The 22,577-nt window shown below is 45.3% G+C and overlaps 3 protein-coding genes across 3 annotated transcripts; all 3 read right to left on the reverse strand.

Moving 5' to 3' along the window:
* Positions 1-83: 83 nt before the first annotated feature.
* On the reverse strand, positions 84-8,642 carry bace1 (beta-secretase 1). The gene is made up of 9 exons (XM_068706989.1): positions 7,922-8,642; positions 5,268-5,356; positions 4,821-5,037; positions 4,060-4,197; positions 3,833-3,967; positions 3,634-3,735; positions 3,305-3,454; positions 1,778-1,949; positions 84-1,670 (listed from the first exon to the last, which is right to left on the reverse strand). Exons 1-9 carry the CDS (start codon positions 8,258-8,260, stop codon positions 1,432-1,434), a joined length of 1,581 nt encoding a protein of 526 aa, XP_068563090.1. The 5' UTR covers positions 8,261-8,642; the 3' UTR covers positions 84-1,431.
* A 1,466-nt stretch (positions 8,643-10,108) lies between these two features.
* LOC137873414 (T-box transcription factor TBX1) lies at positions 10,109-11,877 on the reverse strand. Its single transcript, XM_068711667.1, has 6 exons — positions 11,819-11,877; positions 11,520-11,697; positions 11,317-11,418; positions 10,955-11,126; positions 10,665-10,820; positions 10,109-10,524 (listed from the first exon to the last, which is right to left on the reverse strand). Exons 1-6 carry the CDS (start codon positions 11,826-11,828, stop codon positions 10,453-10,455), a joined length of 690 nt encoding a protein of 229 aa, XP_068567768.1. The 5' UTR covers positions 11,829-11,877; the 3' UTR covers positions 10,109-10,452.
* A 1,316-nt stretch (positions 11,878-13,193) lies between these two features.
* On the reverse strand, positions 13,194-15,578 carry LOC137869559 (apolipoprotein A-I-like). Its single transcript, XM_068707002.1, is given in 5 exon segments — positions 13,194-14,244; positions 14,401-14,545; positions 14,697-14,748; positions 15,485-15,541; positions 15,543-15,578. Coding segments are annotated over 5 exon segments (879 nt in total). The 5' UTR covers positions 15,564-15,578; the 3' UTR covers positions 13,194-13,640.
* Between the last annotated feature and the right edge of the window lie 6,999 nt (positions 15,579-22,577).

Genomic DNA, 22,577 nt, shown 5'->3' on the forward strand with positions numbered 1-22,577 from the left:
GCACCAGAGTCTTAAACTGGATGAGCTCTTACAGGGAGCCAGTGTAGAGAGTTTAGTGTGAAGAAATGAAAATGACGCCATGCCACAGTTACAATAAGTACTTTATTGATTCCACAGTGCTGCCAGCGCCTGGCAGATAAATATACAGTTCTGAGTTGATCTATTTACAGCTTGCTGAGAGACAATACAAACTGTCCACTGCAGACACATACATATATATATATATATATATATATATATATAAATATATATATATATATATACGCATATATATATATATATATATGTATATGTATATATAGTGTTCTTAAGAGTATAACATACTTTGGGCTGGTTTACATATGTGGTCCCCACTGACGGATGTGGTGAGTTATAGAGGCTGTTTCTGTGAAAGAAGCCCTATTAAGTCCTGGTTAGTTAACATGTAATGTGTTGTTACATGGTGCAGCAGCAGGATAAACACTGTGTAATCTGTCATTATATTTACAATAAATACCTTTAAGCTATCAATATAGGAAGAGAAAAAATGACATCTGATAGTGACTGGGTTTCAGTTTCACACCGAGCAAAACTGATGTTATGCAATAAATGCTGTTACAATCTGATATTTCATCAAATTAACCTCTTTATGCTTAACTTGCGTTGCGGAATTCTTTGCTGGCATTTGCAAAAAAAAAAAGAAAAAAAAAAAGGTGTAATTTCATAGATGCTATTCATACTCAGTAGTATCATTTTAAATTTGTCTTCTTTCAGTATACTCCTCATTTAACAGTACAGTTGTTCACACACATACAGGCATGCTCACACACGTCAACCTTGTTTTCATTCCCTCACAAAGCCACAGACAGCAGATCTGTCAACACCCACATGTAGCCGCGCCCTCACACGTTGGAATCCTACAAAACGCAAAACCGCGTCCGACTGCGTGATGGATTCACGTCTTGCATTCACATCCAGGTTGTGAGTTTTTCCGATTAGCCATGTTTGTAAATCTTTTTTTCTCCCCCTAAACCGCTCAGTGCCGAGCTCTGCAATAAGAAGCAGAATCTTTTTAAAAATCCCAAATCCATCTCTAGTAGTCTATTTACACGTGACTTTGGAACAAAGAGTTTTTGTTTTGCATCTCCGCTCCTCTCGCCATGCTGATCTGCATAGGTAGCTTAACCCGGAGAGGTCGGAGCGGACTTCCTCCCGTCTGTCCTTCGGCTTCGTAATGGCTCTAGTTATCCCAGAATGCTCTGTTTCGCCGTGTCAGCATTTGCTATACTTTACATATTGTATTCCTGAAGAACCCTTTCAAAGCTCTCTTTCAACAACACCAGCAATTTGTAACGATGTACATCTCTTTATTTATTTTATATTTTTTTTTTTTACCACATATCCATCCCGGCCCTGTGTTTTCAAGCGTAGGTCTCCACGAACCCTTTCCCTTCACTTCAGCAGCGATATGTCGTCGGCAAAGTCCCCGTGCGGGTGGAGGCAGCGGGCGAAGCGCCACTGGCACACCATGAGACACAGCGGCAGCATGAAGAGGGCGCAGATCCCCGCCATGATGTAGGCGATGGTCATGAGGGTGGACTCGTCCGTCTGAGGGATGTTGTAGCCGCAGTCCTCCAGGTCGACGCCGTGGAACGGGCCTTCCACGGAGGCCGTGCGGAACTCATCGTGCACTGCAAAAAAAGGGGAGAGTAGGATTGTGGGTATTTAAGAGACACGGAGATCATAACGGCAGTCCCTGCAATCCCACAGCGGCCCGTATTTCTTCCCCTCCCCTCACCATGGCAGGTGCTGACGGCGAAGCCGATGCGTTTCTTCTCGCGGTCGAAGACCACGTAGAAGCCCTCCATGATGACAGCGCCCATCACGGTGCCGGTGCTGGACTGGGACACGGCGAACTTGTAGCAGTCCTCCTGGGCGGAGGCCACGTCCTCTACGGGCCGCAGGTATTGCTGCACGGACAAAAGCGTGCATCATTAAAAAAAACAAACACTGCCAGTGTTATATTTCCTTTATTGGCTACGTTTTCCTGTGATTAGATACGTTGTGATAGTTTATTTCATTTGATGAACCATACTATATTTCTTTAAAAAAAAAAAAAGTATAATTTTTCTAATGTTATTATGAATGATGCTCTCTTCCTTCCCCTCTTTTCAGTCTGGGCTTTTTCCCGGTAAGTCACTTAAAATGCTGAAAAAGACGTCCTGCATGTTAGTCAAGGCCCCTTAGGAAGGCTGGTAGTGTGAAGTATTATTATCACAGATATATATATATATATATATATATATATTCTAGCTGCATATGCTGTATTTTGTAATTTGAGCATTGACTTTTTGCGTCTGAAAGCAGCCCCGCTCAGCACATATCTTAGTCTAAAGCTCTCGGTGATTTCAGTACCAGCAGTGATTCATCTTCAGGTTCTACAGAACATGAGTAAAGCTCAGAGTGCATTCTACACCTGCTGATTCACTCTTAAGTTACAACAGAAGGCAACTGGAGCGCTTCCCACAGATCAGCCTCGCTCTTTAAATCAAACCTCCTTCACTCAGACGCCATCAAGGCCTTTGCGGGAGGCTTTGAATGAAAAACTGATTAATGACTTCTCAGGGCTTTGTGAAAAAGCTTTAGAAAATATATTCAAAAGTAATTCTCTCTGAAATGTGGTCATTATGGGTTGTGTTTTTTTTTTATCCCCCTCATCTATTGAGATTACATAACATTGCATAAAGGGTACGACTGAAGGATCATTTGACCAGACTTCCTGTCGGCGTATAGACGGTGATGAAAACTGCATTCATTCAGGATTACAGGCAGTCAGTGAGGATGTACGCGGCTCATAGCTATGACCTATTAGTTTAAATTAATTCACAGCAAATATCCAAACGTCTTACAGGCTGAGAGGGTAAAGCAAACATCTGTCTCCCAACAGGATTTAAACCATTCACCAAAATTAGATTTGATTATTGATCATTTGGACATCATTTTAAACTTAAAGGGGCAGCGTGTAGGATCTGGCAGAGTCATCCAACTCTTAAAACAAAAAATTAAAAAGCACCAATGGACCCATTTATGGCCAGTGTTTGGTTTGTCCTTTCTGGGCTACTGTAGAAACATGGCAGGCGGCTCCGTAAAGAGGAACCCGCTCTGCATGTGGATATAAGTGGCTCATTCATGATGAAAACATACTTAATAATATTACATTTCTGTCAATAAGATCCCCCTAAATGCTACACACTGTGCCTTTAAGTCACATGACTTCATATAGTCAATGGTCCTTAAAGGGCGGTTGCTTCATGCCACCTCATACCTGCGGTAGGATGGAGATCCTGAAGGACTGGTTGTGGTTTTCACTCATCAGGTAGAGGGAGATGACTGGGAAGATGTGCCAGGGCGTCGTGCCGGCCTGCCAACACACCAGCTGCTCCCCGAGCCAGAACCCAGAGGGGAACTGTTCGGTCTGGAAAAAAAATCTCTCTGTGAGTAAATGTTTTGCAGCCAAATCAAATTGTTCACAGGATATTCAACTTATGTATCTCAATAATGCATTCAATCCTAGACTTCGCTCTTTACGGTCCCTGAATATGAGACATGAGTTTACGGTTGATAGCGATCATGATAAGGATGTACGGGACCGACCGAAGAGGCTGCCTCAATAGCTTTGACTGCGGCCTGGAAGACTTTTCTGGGCAGTCGGAGGTTGGTGGTGCCGCTGTCCACGATGCTCTTATCGTAGTTGTACTGAAAAAAGACAGACAAGCCGTTTCGGTAGATGTTAAGTGTGAGCGACCGGCCACTAAATCGGTATTCTTGAGCGGCCGCGTGTCCGATCTCTCACCTCTTTACAGTCCATGTTGAGGTCCTGTCCGTTCACCTCGATGCGTACGATGATGACCTCATAGTACCACTCCCTGCGGATGGGGGTGTACCAGAGCTCTCCCACGTAGAGCGACGGGTCCACTCCTCCGATGATCTAAGAGCAGCGGGCAAAATAAAATCCAGATGTGACGTGAGATGATTTGTGTGTGTGTGTGTGTGTGTGTGTGTGTGTGTGTGTCTCCTCACCATGCTGCCGCCAACAGTGGCGCTGCCCAGGGAGTAGTTTTGGGTGAAGCCGGCTCCACACAACTGGAGAGAGAAGAGGTTGGGGACCGGAGTCTGGCGAACCAGAGAGTCAAAGAAAGGCTCCAATGTCTCGTCAGGCTGGAGAGGGAGAGAGAGAGAGAGAGAGAGAGAGAGTGTGTGTGAGAGAGTGTGAGAGAGAGAGAGAGACAGAAAGAGAGAGACAGAGAAAGAGACAGAGAGAGAGACAGAGAGAGAGAGTGTGTGAGAGAGAGAGAGTGAGAGAGAAAGAGCAAGAGACAGAGAGAGAGAGATAAATAGACAGAGAGAGAGACAGAAAGACAGAGACAGAGAGAGACAGAGAAAGAGAGAGACAGAGAAAGAGACAGAAAAAGAGAGACAGAGACAGAGAGAAACAGAGACAGAGAGAGACAGAAAGAAGAGAGAGAGAATCTTTACGTCTGAATGGCCAAACTAAGCTGCTGTTTTTAGCTTTCAGATTTTAATTTCCAGAAGATTAAACAAACCTCATCCTTCCCAGTGAATGCGGTGGTATAATCACTTTACAGTATCTTTTTACACAAAATACACTGAAATACCTTATTTGGCTTTACTGATCGCACACAGGAGAAGTAATAAAAAGCAGCGAATAAATGAAAGAAGATCTGCCAATGTGTGGGGTGCCATAGAAAAGCAACGCTCAGTGCTAATGTGAAAACAAAAGTGTCCTGTTGCAGCTTGAAAGAGGTCGTCTCTGCTCTCACCCGGGCTATGTCAGCGTAGGCCAGTCCCAGGATTCCCTCCCAGTTGGATCCGTTGATGAAGAAGCGATCCGACTGGGTGATGGCGGCGATGTTGGCGCGCAGCGTGGCGTTGGGGCCGTGCGGGACGGAGACCAGGTCGGTGCCCAGCTCCCCCTCCCAGCGACCCTGAGTGTAGGGGACGTACACACTCCGGCCCTGGTCACGGTACGAGCCGGAGCTGGACGACGGAGAGGGAGGAGGAAGGTGGAGGAAGTGAGTCGAATATCAACAAATATTTGATCATCTTTTTATATTGTGGCGGTCCCTGTGGACGAAAGTGGTAGTGTTTAAACTTTAAATTTAGTACCACCTCTATCAATGCGATGTAGAATATGAGATGAGATGATTTGACGTTATGATGTCAGTTATTCATCACATAAGAAATAAAAGAGATGTCTCTCTACTTACAGAGAACGATGGTAGTATCTACGCAGGAAGGGATGAGCAGCTGCTCCAACAGCAAAGTTACTGCTTCCTGTATCCACCAGGATGTTCAGCTGAGGAGAGAGAGGGGGAGGGAGAGAGAGAGAGAGAGGGGGGGGGGGGGGGAGAGAGAGAGAGGGAGAGAGGCAGAGGGAGAGGAAGAGAGAGAGAGAGGGAGGAAAAGAGAGAGGAAGAGAGAAAGGAATAGGGAGAGAGAGGAAGAGAGAGAGAGAGGGAGGGAGAGAGAAAGAGAGGGAGAAGAAGAGGGAGGGAGAGAAAGGAAGAGAGAGAGAGAGAGAGAGCGGGAGAAGAAGAGGGAGAGAGAGAGAGAGAGAAGAGGGAGAGAGAGAGAGAGAGAGAGAGACTTATTAAATATTCTGAATGCTTTGTGCATTTTGAAAAACAAATCAATAGGTTTGTAAAAGAGACAGCTGGGTTTCATTGTGAAGTTGATTTAGTTGAATCATTGCTTCCTCTGAGGGTTTCTCCATGTCTGCTCTTCATATCCTCACTGATGGTTTAACACTGGAGGCAGTTCTTTGGCTGATTGTCTGTATGACAGCATGAAGTCAGCCTCACCTCTTATCACTCATTCTCTGTGTCAATTCCTCCTTCCTTGTCGTGTCCTGTGCCGTTTCCTTTTGCCCTAGATGTCCCCCCCCCCCCCCCCCCCCCCTCTGTCTCCACTCTTCCTCTCCTCTCCTCTCAGGTTGCCCTTCCTACTCCCTCTCCCTCCCGTCTCCTCCTCCTCCTCCTCCTCCTCTGTCTGCATCTCTGTGTGAGTATCATATTCTGCACAATCAGTCAGAACAGTCAGTGACAGACACAAACACAGGCACTATATTATACATTATATATATATACTTTACACTTCCATAAAGTACTGTACGCCATACATCACAGGCATGCTGTGTGAGTCAAACCGTTTTATCGACATCTTCACTCACATGGTTCAGCTTTATGTTTACATTTCCTTCAGTTACAGCGACTATTTTATTACAAATTTTAAAGTGAATAATGTGTTCCAGAACACAGCCAGCTGTTCAATAATGGATCGGCTCTTTAAATAAACAGAGAAGTGCTTCTGTCTCGAGGGCTGCGCCCGAAAACACGGAATAAAACACTTACACACACACACACACACACACACACACACACACACACACACACACACACACACACACACATGCCTGTACAAACACCACAGTGTAATAACACGGCGTTTTGCTGACTGCTCAGGATGGATGTGTTTTCCTGACACACTGAGACACTTTCTCCGCTCCGTCTCCGTCTTCCTGTCCTCCATGGCAGCGTGCTTCTGTCTGTTGAAGCCATTGCATTTGCCCCCCCCCCCCCCTTCCACTACATAATACATCCTCTGAAAGTTACTGTAAATGACTTCAGGGCCTTTTATCACTTCTGCTGTTGTGATGATTTGAGTTTAAGACCCATACATACGGCCGATAACTCCCTCTATAAAAAGCTTTGTTTATTAGATGCCGGGGCTTTTAAAGCCTTTAATACATTCAGATGATCTGATTCATTGTATCTCTAGGTTTATGAAGGGCCTGCAGACGGTCTATATGTGTGCTGTTATGGATATGGAGACACCGACTGGTCCTTTTCAATGAAGGAGGCGGTGATTGTGTCTCGAGAGCTCCAATCACCGAAACAGTGAAGCGCGACGCCCCGACCAGGCGTTCTTCTCTCGCTCTCATTCACTCTTCCTCCCTCCTCTTCATCTCTCTCATTCATGCATTTCTTTTCCATTCACCTTCTCCCTCTCCTGCCTCCCTCCTACCACCTCACCATCACTCTCCCTCCCTCCCCTCCCTCCCTCCACCCGTCGCCCTCGCTGTGCCAGCCTGTACACCGCAGCTGCACCCAGCTGGCTCTCCTCACTCTGCAGAATTAATGGTTCCATTATCTGCCTGTACCATTGAGGCCTTTCTCTCACTCCACACACACACACACACACACACACACAAATACACACAGTCCCATCTGTCGTTGCAAGGCCATCGACAGCATTGGAGAGAATATTTAAAGTCCCGTCAACTTACTTTCATTTTGCATTCTATATTTAATTGTAGAAATCTTGCATTAGAAATATTAAAGTATGATGATATATATATATATATACATAAGTATATGTGACATGTGCTGTCAAGTTGTGTTGTACGTGTAGAGTGAGATAGTATCTTCTCTAGTAACGTAGGCCTTAGAATAATAATTGTGCTTTGAAATGAGTTAAATATATATCATATATTATTGCTATTATGGTGTTATGACTTGTCTAATTGTCCAAACAGAGTGATACAGACACACATAGACATGCAATATTGAGGTAAAACCTAGATACATGTAAAATTATATGTCTTTAAAGATAAAGGCCTTTCACTCTGATACTTTTTATTAATATAAATCAACAAAGATCATTGGATTTAATGGATGTGTTGAAGTGATAACACAGAGGATAAAGTGCAACTGCTGGTATTTAATGCAACATTCCTGTCAATCAAGCAGATTAAATGCAATTGAGGGAGACGGGGACGTATTGTGCACACGATACTAGTATTACTGACGCTTTGTGGTCAGTTGTCTTAGTGCTTTGCTATCACTGTAAATAAAGCGCGTACCTTCTGCGGAGGAGAGCCCACGGCCATCTCCACGTAGTACCCCTGACCAGACTTCCCACGCAGGTTATCGATCATGTCCACGAAGCTGACGCCGCCCGCTACCGCCGCCGCCGCTCCTCTCCGCCTGCGCGAAGCGCGCTTCCCCGCGTTGCCGCGCTCGCGGTTAACGGCAACGGCGGGTGGCAGCGGCGTTGGCTGTGCGGCGCGAGCGCCTTGCCGCAGTGGCACGCGGATGGCTAGAGGCAGGCCCGAGGCGTCCGGCGCGGATTGACCGTTGGTGAGCAGACACAACGTCGTCCATACTAACAGACCTGTCAGCTGCAGAGTCGACGCCTCCATGCTGAATCTAGACGGTTTTCGGTAACTATGTTTGGTTTTTTTTTTTACTTCACGACGCTCCGTTCAGTTTGACATCCAGGACACAGGAGACGAGATCCGGCCGCGATGATGCTAAAATGACGGCTAAACCCATGCTGGCAGTTGCACCGCAAATATCAAGGAGGTCACTGTGTGTGTTTTCCGCAGGCCGCGCGTCGTATTCCTCCGCACGTCCTCACGTCAAACGACCGAAGCCACCATCGTCGGAAGGGCAGTCTGACGGCCACCGTAATCCGCATCCTTCATTCCGTTCTCCGCCTTCCAGTCTTTCACCTCCTCCTTCCTCCTCCTCCTCCATCCACCCCGCTGCATCCTTCAGAAGCTGCAGGGAGCAGCGAAGCATCGCCACCGTCAAGTTTGAACGCAAAACCGCACGACTTCCTGTGAGCATTTTCAAAATAAGAGAGTAGCGAGACGGGTAATAACTGCTCAAACTAAAATAAGATAAAATAAGATCATCCTTTAATAGTCCCGCAGTGGGGAAATGTACAGGATTACAGCAGCATAGTGGATAGTGAAAACAAGAGACATAGCAAAAAACAAGATCAAAACAAGTATTATCAATAAGTATTAAAACAGTAAAGAATATTAAATAATAACTAAAATATTATATATACAGACAGACTAATTGTAGTATTGGACAGTGTATTTATATTGCACAGATTTCTGAAACTAATCTAGTTTGTAATATTTTTTGTTTTATCATTGTTATTATTAGTAATTGTATTATTATTGTTTTTTAATATTACTTTATTTTTAGACTTTTTTATTATTATTTTTAATAATTACAAAATACATTTTGCTTCTTGTTGAACAGGATTTTGGCTCGTTTATGCACGCCATACATTGTTGGCGTTTCCATAACGTTTTTTATTTTGAAGGCAAAATTGGGACTTCCTGTCTCTTCGGTAGACTCCGCATTCTGGGTACTGAAGTTTTCACCGTGATCGCTGTGCGGATCACAGGCGTCTCTGATCCCATGTGACATGTGCATTTCTGGGGGCATCGCTACCTGCTCCACATCATTTGTATTTTCCAAACCGTTTTTCTTGTTTACATTTTTTTCAAAATGGCATTTTATTATCTCAGATGACAGACAGGATGGTGCGCACGTGGTATAACAAGAAATGACCATGTGATTTAAACTTATAGTGTGTTTATTGTTCTCAGCTGTGAGTTCGGGGCATCACTGTATTGTTGCTGTGATCTATAGTACTTTTATTATCAAACACACAATAGAGTTGGATGGGAGCAGTAGTTCAAATATGATCCAAAGTTCAGTTAGTCTGCTTCTCCCCCCCCCCCCCCCCCCCCCCCTATGACAGACTGCCTGTCTCCTCAGACGATCCTGGACAGTCCCAGTAGGAAGGAACAGGGAGGAAGGAAGCCGGTGCCAAAGCGCCGTCCACGTCTTTCCTCTGGTGAAACAGTCCACACGGTTCCACCAGCACCAGAGCCGGGTCCTCCTGTCCTGAGGATGCAAGAGAATGCAGTTACTGATCGACGTCCTCTTTTCTTTAACCCCGTCTCTTGTTGGAAGCATCCGATCGGTAAACAGAATCCGACAGATGCTGTAAATTACGCAGCGGAAGATTAAAGTAGCATCACATTTAAATTTCAAAGGACTTCGTGGTGAAGTTGTGGATGAAAACGTGTTGTTCTAACATAACATACAGAGAGATACTCACTGGAAGTCTTTGAGCTCCAGCTTCTCTGCTCTCCAGGTTTGGTGGAGAGCAGAGAAGCTCTGCCCTCTGGTGGACAACACACCGCCATGGGTCCAGAATAACCCTCCCTACACACACACACACACACACACACACACACACACACACACACACACACACAGATACTGTATATAGTGATATAGTCACATATTTATATATATATATATATATATATATATGTATATATATATATATCACCATAATCATGTCCCTCACAGTTTTCGCCCTATGGCCAACAACCTACCTCCTTTGAAAACAAAGGTCAGAGATTAGCTATCATGGAGGCTGCTGCCTTATCGCAATGTACCAGCTGATAGCAGCGATAAAGATACACCGTGATCTAGTCGAGGGGACTCTTCTCGAGAAAACCGTTTCACACGTGTTTGTTAATCAGGCAAGCTGCATTCAGACGCGACTGTCTGACACTCACGGGTCCTGGGGGTCTGTCGTCCTGAAGCCTTTAGCAAACGGGTTGCTAGCAATTTTTAGCTGGGTGATCTGGGAGATGGAGTAAAATAAATGAGATGAAAATCAAAAGAAATGACTCCCTAGTCCTTTAGCAGTTATGTCAGTCAGTGCACAATAAAAAAAAATTTAAAAAAAGAAGCCTACACTGAAGTCTACACGGATCCACCTACCCGGTGGTTCTGATAGGCGGTGACGGCCATGAAGCGCGTCTCGGGGAAGGAAAAAGAGCAGAAGTTCCTGTGTGCGTTTAGGTGGCTGTTGGGAGCCGGATCCACGTACACCACATGGAAGCGCGGCTGATAGCGATGCATGGAGTTCAAAATCATCTGGAGAAACAGGAAGTGGAGAGGACACGCAGCAACAAGCGAGTCAAAAGGGAGACATTTCTACATGTATATCAAAGAATGAAGGAGGTGGGGGGGGGGGGGGGGGGGGGGGGGGGGGGGCATTAAAGACTGACGTGTCCGTTGTCATCCAGCAGGTTGTTGGTGAGCTTGAGGGTGTCAAAGGAGACGGTCTGCTTCATCCACTGGGCTCCGCAGGCAGGCGAGTCTGGGTGGAAGTGCATCCGGCTCGGGGCGACGACATCTGCTCGGCCCGTCACCAACCAGGATGAGCTGTGGAACGCATATCTGAGACACACACACACACACACACACACACACACACACACACTAAGTTAAATAGGACTGCTGAGGTAAGATGAAACTGGGGCAACTAGCACAGCTCATAGGTTTCGAGTGGACACCGATGGTCTTGAATAAAATGATGGAACTCTCTGTTAGACACTAAGCGCTGCACACCTCACTCCGTACGTCTGACCTGTATCTTTTATCGTCCACGATGAGAAAGTCCATGAGCAGGACATATTCAGCGGTGGGATCCATCCCGGAGATTTGCACCTGGAATGTTGGAAACATCCTCCTGCAGTTCGTGAACATGTAGATGAACACACGACGCAGTGAGACACACGGAAGAGAGAGAAAGAGGGAAAGAGGGGACGGTGATGAGCGTCATCGGTATACCTTCCGGCTTTGGTAACGATCATCTCCGTGCCCAGCTGGTCGAACTGCTGCCAGAGCGCATGCATCTCCAGCTGAACTCTGACCCCGCTGACATGGGGGGCCTTGGCGCTCGGCGACAGTGACCCGCCGTCTGCGCAGCAGGGCAGAGATAGTTCACAGCTCCGAGGCAGATGAGGACCTGAAGGAGAGGGGAAGGCGTGCGTGTGGACGCTTGTTCACATTGGGTTGGATCACGGACTTTTGTCTGTAATTTCTCTCCGATGATCTCAGATCATTTTGATCAGAAAACAAACACTTACCATCCATCATTTGAAGGTTCACAAGACAAGTAATAAGAATGAATTCAGTCCCTTCCTTTGATACGTCTCTTCACTGCAGTTGGTTCTTCCACTTCTGACTAAGCGACGTCGAGAGCAGTCATCGAGAACCATCAATAGATAAATAAATAAAGGCAAAAAACAAATCTTCCTCCCCCGTCCAGCGCCAGGTGCCGTGGTAGACGTGGATCCGAGTTGTGAGGAGCGGCTGTTTGTGTCCAGGAACATGCTGGTTTTTATAAACCACGAGACTCTCACTGGGGACCTCATGCCTGCCTCATCCATTACAATACATCACAGCTGCACGCGCACGCATGCATGCGGCCCCAAGATTGAAACACACACACACACACACACACACACACACACAACCTTTTTTGGCGCATCTAGAAATCCCTGCTTGCGTCTCCCATTGTTTCATTTAGCCTGAAGCCCTAAGCGGAGCTTGTCTTGACCCACCAGTAGGACATTAATAACGTCCTAGTCAGCCCAGTGTTACTGAGTGTGGACAGATGAGGACAGCAACAAACTGCGTGTTTATTATTCATTAGCATACTTTCTCGGAGCAGAGTTTCAACACCGTACTAATTAGAGAGTCAGTTATTCCCTGAAACGGAGGTGGAGCCTCCCGGTTTAGATTCACTGCGACGCTCTAGCACGCTGATTAAAAAACTCATAACATATCAGGGATGAAGTTCTGGACACATTATTGTCGTTAGGTTTTTGAAAAGTGTCTTTGCCACTTGAAGACCTGAATGGACCAAAGTTGAGGACAAATGCGAGAGTTGCAAGTGTTTAATGGCGTGGCTGTGATGTGTGTGTGTGTGTGTGTGTGTGTGTGTGTGTGTGTGTGTGTCCTCGTGTGGCTCTATGATGGGACGGTGTTGAAGGGTTCTAGCCTGAGGGATCCAAAGCAGAAAAGCGGGCTTTCCCTCTAATAAAGCACAACACGACTTAATATTGTCAATAGGCCAATTCGCATTCCCGCGATCGGCTCATTAATCACAGCTTTCAGGACCACAGGCGGAAACACCTCATATGTGGTTGGATGTCTCTCTTAAAACTGACTGTATTGATATTGTTACTTTTCCTCGGGATCAATGATGACCCCCCCCCCCCCCCCCCCCGAATGCTTTCTGTGCGATAGAGGCTCACCGAGGTCTAAAACCCTCCCGTAAAGCCAAAAGGTTGCGCTGTTAAATCCCTGAGAGAGTCATTCTTCTGTCTGTATTTTCATATAGCTTCGATAAAGTTGAACTCTATTCTCATAGTTGGCTTCAGGTGATTTGCAGCGTGTCTAATATTCCGCTTCATTACAGAACAGAAGGTTCAAAGTGAGAGTCAGAGAGCGAGGTGGTTAGTATAAACACAGTCATTTGTTTATTGAGCTGTATTTCATCAAAGCACAGTTTTCATCAGACAAGCATCAGTACACAGAGTTTCAGGCAACTTGTGGTAATTCACATACAATTCCTACACAAAACGTAAGCAGTTGGGCCGCGTGTCGTGCGAAGAGTGAAGCGTGCGCGTGCCGAGTTCCTATGTGTCTGCTGCTTGCATGTGCTTGAGCATGTGCGCAAAAAAGGCAAGGTGTTTTCATCGGAGTTAGAGAGACAGAGAGAGAGAGAGAGAGCAAGAGTCCCGCCATTTTGTTTGCAAACAAGTGCAACAAGTTAGTCACCGGCTTCGTTTTGGGAGGTGGTCTGGATGCGCGTTGTGAGGACAGAATGGAATGGAGAGAGAATGGTGGAATGGGTCTGGGACCGATAGGTAGGTGAGGTTAGTTACAGGAGCGGGGAGGGATTTAGTGCTTCTGAATAGCAGCAGCGACTTGCTCGAAGATGGCGGTGAGCTTAACCTTGATGTCCTCGGCCAAAGGTGCGATCTTCTCCTTCAGGGCAGTGATGTCCTCTGGCTTGACGCCCTGTGCCTGGTCGTAGGCCTGCTTCATCTGGTCCTTGTATTCCTCGACGTACGGGCTAACCATCGCCTTCAGCTGCTCCAGGCGCTCAGAGAGCTTGGCACGCACAGCCTCCACGATGGGAATGAGGGCGGCCTTGGTCTCCTCCACGTTGGTTGCGACCTTGTTGCGCAGGTCCTCCACGATGGGCTCCATCTTCCCCTTCAGGACTTCCATATCTGCAGTGTGCTTGGCGGAATACTCTGTGATCAAGGGCTCAAGGACAGTGCGGTACTGCTCGATGTGCCTGTCGACGACCTCCTTCAGAGCGGCGTGCTTGGGCTCGAGCTCGGTCTTCAGGAGTTCCAGATCGGCGTTGACAGAGGCGCGGAAGTCGGCGGTGGCGTCGGCGATGGTGGTGACGACGCTGTCGGTGACGGGGGAAGCGGCGGCCTGCAGAGCCTTGATCTGGGTGTACATGTCCTCGATGCGGGAAGACAGACGGGCCCTGGGAGGGAACAGAGAAATGAAATAAGGATATTTTTGAGTAAATGGTAAAAAAAAATAAAAATAAAAAGTGACTAAGGGGGAAAGGTGGAGCGGTGACGGAGCAAGCGTCAATTACAGAAGGCGAGACCGACTGAGGAGAATGACGTGGCCTTACTTGAGCTCCTTGTGCTCGGCTTCATCGAGCTGTTCCAGGGATCTGATGGCACTCTCCTTCATCTGATCCAGGTACATGTTCATAACACTCCGGACATGGGCCAGCTGGGATGGTGCATCAGCCTGCAGGGTAGCGGCCTGAGAGGCTGAGGAGGGACGGAAAGGTGGGAATGAGAGACGAGCAGTCGGAGAGAGACGGGGGGTATTTTTTTAAATAGAAACGTGAAATAGATAAATCGATTGATATTCTGGCTGAGTAAAGCTGTACGCGCAGGTTATGTAAGAAGCAGTACTCACCGACAGCCAGCAGGAGGGCGAGAGCGAGAGCGACGAATTTCATGATGGTGGTCTAGAGTGGGAAAAGAGGCAAAGCATGTCACGCTCACCGTATTACAGTCAAAGGAGTTTCAATAGAACATTGTTTAAATTGCACAAAAAGAAAAAAAGAAACCCATTAATCCAGCGAGTCACTTAAAACAACGTTCAGGCCAGATGAGCGGGCTTAGAAGTACACACAAGTTAAACTCGCCGCTAAAGCTACAACGCTCATCCCCGAATCGGTCCACACGAGTTCACACTAAACATATGGCTGCTAATTAAAATAAGCTGTAATCTGGGTAGATTAGGGATGGCTAGGACAGACAGCTCAAGCTGATTAGCTCTGGACTGCTATGTAATGCTCATCCTGGCTTCACAGTAAAACACGAGCACAGAATTATTATTAAGTTATCTCTCTGAGCTCAGAGGCAATCTGGACACAGAAGACACTTCAGTTTAGGGATCTCTCTGTTTTCTTGACATGGAGGCAACTGCTAAAACATGGCCACGGGTTAAACAGCATGATCCCGAAGTTAAATGAAAAAAAAAATCTCACAGTTTAAAGTTTAAAATGTGTCTTCCCGACAGAGAAACTTATATTTGGCACCGGTTCACGACTTCGTCAAAGTTTACAGAGTTGCAGAAAGCTTCTAAAAAATGTTTTAAAAAAAAACAACAGAAAAGTTCTCCAGCATTAATTCTGGTCTGACTACCCACACTACACCACCCGGAGTCCCAGTGAGAGCCACGGCTGTTGCTTGTCTTACCTGGTGGAGTTCGAGATGAGACTGAACAACTTCAGCATGTGCAGACTTTTTATAGTGGCTGGGTGAGGGACGAGTCCATGTGGGGAGGAGGGGGGGGGGGGGGGTGGAGGTGTGAGGGTTGTGTGTCTCCGTGGAGGTGGACCTCACCCCCCCCTCTGCCAGCTCCCTCAGCGTGGGGGACTGGGTTGAGAGTTCAATGGTCAGCTGCTGGGAGGAGATCACTCAGCACACACGGAGTCACAGACTTGCTTTACATTATTATCAGTGTCATAAATGCACCGTTAACTTCAACCAAAAGCACCTGGCATGTCTTAACAATCCTCTTAATTCGCCACAGTCTTCTGGGGCAACGGGATATTTTATCGGTGATACTTCTGGGACAGCTTTTAAGCATTTCACCCCACCCCCCCCACCCCCCCCATCCCCCTGCTTGACAAAAGGCCTTTTTTTCTCATTTTGTCCTGTAGCCAAGCTGCTGTCTGTTGTGTAGAAGACATGAAAGGCTGACATAAACAACTCGGTGAGAAGACGGAGACGTGAAGACGGTTTAAATTAGGAAAGGAGTGTGAATATACCAAAAATGGGAGGTGGTGAAAAGACACAAAGTAGGGTAAGGGAGAGCTGCGAGGGGAGAACGTTGATGGAAAGAATTGGAATAAAATGGAGGACAATAAATAGGCCGTGAGTTTCCTTCAGTCTATACATTTTAGCAGCATACAACAGCTTCGGTTGACCCTCCCATTGCTTTTTTTTTTCTCTCCATACCATTTGTTACAGAACAGGAAAGTCACACTATTGACAGTCGCAGTGCTGCCAAAAGGCTGCCAAGAGAAACAAGCACAGAGCAAACAGAAGAAAGTAACGCGTCGCTTTCAACTCTCTGAAATGTGATCGCGTTCAATCTGCAGCACGCAAGAAGGCCGCAAACACACGAGAACAGTGTATCAAGACGGACGTATCTCAGTTTACGGATAACGAAGTTTGTGTTGCTGGCGCATGTGTGTGTGTGTGTGTGTGTGTGTGTGTGTGTGTGTGTGCGATGATTAATAGGTCAAAGAGTGGTGTGTGTGCCATGCTGTTGTTTGTTGTCCTATCACCAGTGGACTTTGTCACCGTGGCTTTGTGTAATTTGAGGAACAGGAATGATCACAGTATTGGAAGTCATCTCTAATTTTTCACATGTACATATATATATACATATATATATATATATATATATATATATATATATATATATGCGTGTGTCATCATGGGTCCTGTAATGTCTTCTGTCACACCAACCACTACCCTCTAAAAGCTTCATGCCACTTCCTTTGAGATTTCCAACAGGTGAAATAACTTTTCCCTCAGTGGAACAAAGAACAGATACAAAGTGAGTTCAATCACTTGTGTTTTTTCTTTACTTAGAACAGAGAGGGTTACATCGCGTCTACACGTTCTGGCACAGTTGTGCATTAATGTGCTATAAAAATGAGCCTCGTGAAGGCCGGTCTAGTGGCACAGGGTTATTAGGTGCGAGGTTAATCATTGAAATCAGTGGTCAGCGGCAATCAAGTGTAACCAAGAGCAGCCTGTGTCCCATGCGTGACATACAGTGCAGAGGTTACAGTATAGCCTATGTGATCGATGCCGTCATTCTTAGAATCCTGTACTGTCAATGCTTGCGCTGTAGTCGTTGAAGCAACTAAAAGGATAAAGGCTTAAGTCTCAGTCATCCATATCAAAAAAACAGGTTATTGATCGCTGCAAACCAACAATGCTTTTGATCTGGAAATATCAGAATAATCATCAATAGTACTTGCTTATTACCATACAGCATGCTGGAAGAATGCTCTTGTAGGCTTTTAGTTCCGGATGAATATAGGTGGATCAAAATGGTCACCATTCATTTACTGCATTTGTCGCAGGTCTGTTTGGTTTCATTGCATTTGTTTTCGGAACTTGTATTTTCCAGGAGTCTAAACCACAAGAGGCTAGTCCAGTTTTCCCTTTGTGATGTTCCCAGTGTGTCGTTTTGTTCATTGTGATGAACCCCTTTGAGATGGACCGTCTCGTTTTCGAGGGATTCCTGACGTACAATACCAACGAAAGTGAGCGACGACAAAGGAAACAAAGACATTTACGTTTTAGGAAAGACGAAAATCAACAAGTCGACCGATAGAACCGCTTCACGGCGTGTGTTATTTAACATATCATCATCCGAAACGTATAAAATGTAACTTTTAAACATGTGACGGTATGTTACGGGTCGTATGTTTGAGGGCAACGTATTCCAGTTTGAAGGAGCCTTAATTAAACATGCATGATGATGAGTAATGTGCCGCATTTGTTGCAGAGTTGATTGACTGGATGTTAATGCTTGGTGTAGGTTTTTCTTAGAGTGTAAACCACGAAACAAACGTCCAGGTTGCCTTTTTTTTATGGTTTCATAATGTCTCTTTTAAAAAAAAAAAAAAAAATCCCATTTGACCCTTCTTTATCTTTCCCTGCTTCCATTTCCCTTTGTTATTAATCATTTGACACCGTGGCGTCTATCTCGAACCCTCAACCCCCCCCCCCCGACTACGAAGTCATTCGCTTTACACTTTTATGGACAACTCGACGTGGCCGTGGAGACAGCGGGGCGATAAGGCCGTCTCCTACACAGGCCACGTCAACGCATGCTACAGGGTCAAACTGACGTTATCGGCTCGGGCCATTTGTCTGACATCAATTTGCGAATGCAAAGGCAGCAGAGCATTTGGAAATGTGACAAAAGGAAGCTTTGAAGTATGCCTGAATTTACTTTATTTAGCGAAGTAACCTAGAACAGACGAGACGAGCAGGGACATCCGTGGGTTTGAACCATTGCTCTGGGGAAGAGTAAGAGGCATTTCTCACTATTGACAATGAAAATAACCATCCACAACAAGGACAGTTAAAAAAAAAATCCTGCTGACCAGGACTGAAACAGAAGAATTACTCTTATCTGGAACAGCAACCTTTGAGACTTGCTTGCATTGCACCACTTCGATTCCAGCATCCACGCGGAGCAATCTCTTGAGATTACCGCTGTCGTAATTGTTATCAATGCAAACTCAGAACGCCCGAGCTGGCAAGATCATTGCTAAGGTTGCACGTTATCCTGATACTCAAGGCAGCTGATGTTACACGTCAAGCGACAGGAACGCTGAATATGGGGGGGGGGGGGGCAAAAGTGAGCAAAAAAACGTTGATCGTGGGGGATCTAAAAAAAAAAATAAGGGATTCAAATGACAAATATCTGGGTTCACAGTGCCGTTCAACTGAGTTCAGAGCAGAAGTACTTATGCATAAATAGCAGAAATATATACTGAGTGAGTAGAAATATATACAACGTAGACTTCTTGCTATTACACAACCGGTACATGAAGCTTGCGTTTGGATAAATTGACGCTCCGCTAAGAATAAGGATCTCCTTTGTTGACGATCAACGACCGATTTTTAAGGTGACCGTCCACAGATGTGCGGTAATGGCCCCGGAGCTGATAAATATTTAATCATAAAATCCACCCCATTTGATCAGGCCCTAGCTGAGGTTCAGAGGTCACGTCATTGTTCCCAGCTGCCTCCATGATGGAGCACTGTTCTCAGACCAGCAGGGGAGGTTATCTCAGCTGTAAGCCACAGTTTGGACCTCTGTCTGTCTCTCTCTCTCTCTCTCTCGACACACACACACACACACACACACACACACACACACACACACACACGCCGCTTCAGCTTGCTATACCCAAGTCTGCTTAACTGTAGCGAAGTGGTTTTGCAATGTCACATCTGTTGAGGTCGCTTCTGCTTTAATACAGATATTTGGACCGATGCCCCGGTCGCAGAGAGTCACTGTAGGTTGCATCGCCCCCGCGGGTTGAACAGCTTTGACGAGCGAGGGGGGGAAAAAAAAAGAAGCCGCCCTGAACTCAAATAACCTGAATCATTTAAGGTGACATACAATCAGTCACCGAGGAATATTGTTTCATGATAACAATAATCCACAAATACTGACAAACGCTGGGGTAGGTCGGAGAACAATGAGGACAGACAAACGAGGCGCTGTGAGTGGTTGCTCTGACCGGCGATAGGGAACATTATCTTCTCCTTTTTTTACGAGCCTCTGGAGCCGTTTGCTGCTCTTGAGACTGCTCCGAAGATAATGCAGGTGTTATTAAAGTGCACAGTTAGAGTGCAGAGTGTCTGCCTGCGTAACAGGGAACATGTGCTCAGGTGAAGCGCTGCACTTTCTGAAAGATGACGCAACAGCAATCTAGTCTTTACACGACGAAAAAAGTGTAATTCTTTTACCTGCGGGTAACAGAACGTACCTGCTCACGTTCCCCTCGAGGAGAACACAGCCATAAAAGGGCATAACTTCATGAATAATGAGTGTTGTCATAGAGGTGAAAAGCAATTTTAAGGTACTGGAACTTTACTTGATTTTGTACCGTAAGTGCATAATTCCTTCGATATAAATGTGTACTTTTTTTACTTCACTACATGTATCTGATAGCTATAGGTTAAAAGTATGCAGATTAGTATTTCTCATGTAAAATATGCTACAAATATTTGCGTACAAGCAATTGCTAAACGGTGCCACCTTTTTTTTGTAGTTTTTATATTTTTGTAATATACTTAACTGCTACATTTTTTTTTTGACATTTGACAATATGTTGTGAATTATTTGACTCCACTACTGGTTTTCTACACGGTGGCTGAACAAGGTATTATTAAACCCATCGGTTTAGTGGTGAACACATCTGGTCGCGCCGCTTCTCCCAACTTGAAATGAAATCTCATGAAGTTGCTCACGATGCTTTTAAATGTCGAATTGCTCAACAACAGCGACGCAACGTCTACCACCAACAGCAACGAGTTGAAAATGTTAACATTTAAAAAAAGATAGAGCTCATTTTCACAAAATGAAACACACACTGCATGAGACATGTTTAAAGGTGCTAAGAGAAAGAAAGAAAAAAATACACACTGCAATCTCACATTGGGATTGTGGAATATGTTGTGTTTGTTGCGTAGGTGTTGTGTTTCAAGGCCTGTTTGTAATGCGAAAGCTACCATTGCCCAAGATGTAGAGGCCATTCACCCTGTTATTAGAACCAAACCGCCCACACTTTAGACAAACACAGAATGGGAAGGAAAGTGATTTTACCTGAATCCATTGCATGTTTTAATTAATAATTAATATGTGCTTCATTAGATTTGTATTATCTACAGTACCTTAAACCAAAAAAGAAGCACGTCTAATAAGTGAGAAACTAAAACGTGAGAAGGAAGGAGCCATATTAAGCCAGATGGTTAGAACAATTCACTCAATTCAGTCCGCCGCTGCAGCTTCTATATGACACAGAGGTGGACTGAACACACGTCTCGCCGAGTGAACCAGTCACGTTGCATCACCCCCCACCCCCCCCCCTCCCCCCACCCCCCCTTGTCTGCCCTCTCGTGGTTGAAAACTTTGGGTCAAGAGAGATGACAAGAAGTCAAACTACAATAGAGTTATCACTTTGAAGCTTCACTCCTGCTCTGCGCATACGACAGCAGATACAATTGTGTTAAGGAAACACATCTGCAAGATAGTGGCCAGGAAAACGTGTTCTAATTGTATCCTCTGTAGTAGACAACAGTCAACAATGTGTCGCAGTGAGAAGGGTGACAGCAGAGCCCCCCCCCCCCTTCAGAGACGGGACAAATGCGTCATTTAGCAGCACGGTGTTAATGCAGCCCCCGGCTGTGAATGAGAGGCTTTTGGGACAGAAAGCGCCATTTGTTCCACCGCAGGGAACCTTAGGCAAAGACACATGCAGAACACATCACCTTCTCCCTTTGTAAGAACACACTCACCCCTATACTAAGCTCTTCTAACACGCATTTGGGGGGGGGGGTAGAAAAAAAAGACATTGTAGTGTTAAAATGTGGATTTATATGTGCATTTTAAAGAATAACTGTCTCCTCCAAACATCTACATGGAGCTGATTTCCTTCATTAAGCTTTTGCGGTGATAGTATTTAAGATGGAAAAAGAGCTTCGGTTTCAACACAAGAGAGAAAATGCTTCATCTGTAATATGAGGGAGACATTACAACGGTTCCTACAGAACGCTGACCTAAAGAAAGGCATCATGGAAAAAGGGTAAGATGGGGAATTTTGAAGTTATTTATAAGGGATTTTCAAACTAAGCCAGTGTTAGGCAAATATGGTAGAAATAACTGCAACACATAAACATATTTCCCTTCCCAAGTAGACATCCCACAACTGCTTCTCATCAAGGTGCCACTTCAGTCCTAAAACCACACAAGACGAAGAAAAACGAGTGAGAGGAGGATGTATACAGTGGTAGTGTCCTGTGTAAAGGATCACTGTAAACCTGGTCCTGGATATCTGACGGGCCTCTTACGGTTTACTCATTCCCTACACACCACACGAGGAAAGTAAAAACAAATGAAAAAGTGGCATTCCAGTAGGACAGATCACTGACTGATGCTCTTGTGTTCAGTGCAAAATAAAAATATGAAGCACTTTGTATCCATACGCATCAACTGGAAGACACATATAAAGAGTATAGCTCTCAGACCAGGCATACCATGAATGCATTTTGCCATATGTTATTGTTGTCTTCTCAGATTCTTTCCGCTGGCCGTCACTCTCATGAACAATTACCACCATTTTCACTAATATCCCAAATCCATTGTCAGCTGTTGTTGTTGTTGTTGTTTATGTTCATATATATTCTTTGATATATATTTATACTGTACACAGTAGTTACATGTTAATGCTTAGTTTCTCTGTTCTTTGTTGTCTTTAATGTCCTTGTTTTTGTATTTTTCTTGTTTATCTGTATATTCCATGTATGTACGTTGAATGTGTATGTACCTCTCTATTTTGAATACATTCATATCGGTACATTAATAAAAAAAACAGTCAAATCAGTTTTAAATCAAATAAAAAATGTGTTAAAAAGTCCACGACCTCGACTTTTCCGAGGACACCTGAACGCCTCATGTGGCTCAGCCAATCAGAGCCTCGTGTCCATCGTCAACAGGAAACGGGGTGAAGCGTCCTTGGAGATG

Source organism: Cebidichthys violaceus, unplaced genomic scaffold (assembly GCF_023349555.1).
Source record: "Cebidichthys violaceus isolate CVI_PGR_0920_01 unplaced genomic scaffold, fCebVio1.0.p SCAF_1, whole genome shotgun sequence".
Lineage (NCBI taxonomy): Eukaryota > Metazoa > Chordata > Actinopteri > Perciformes > Stichaeidae > Cebidichthys > Cebidichthys violaceus.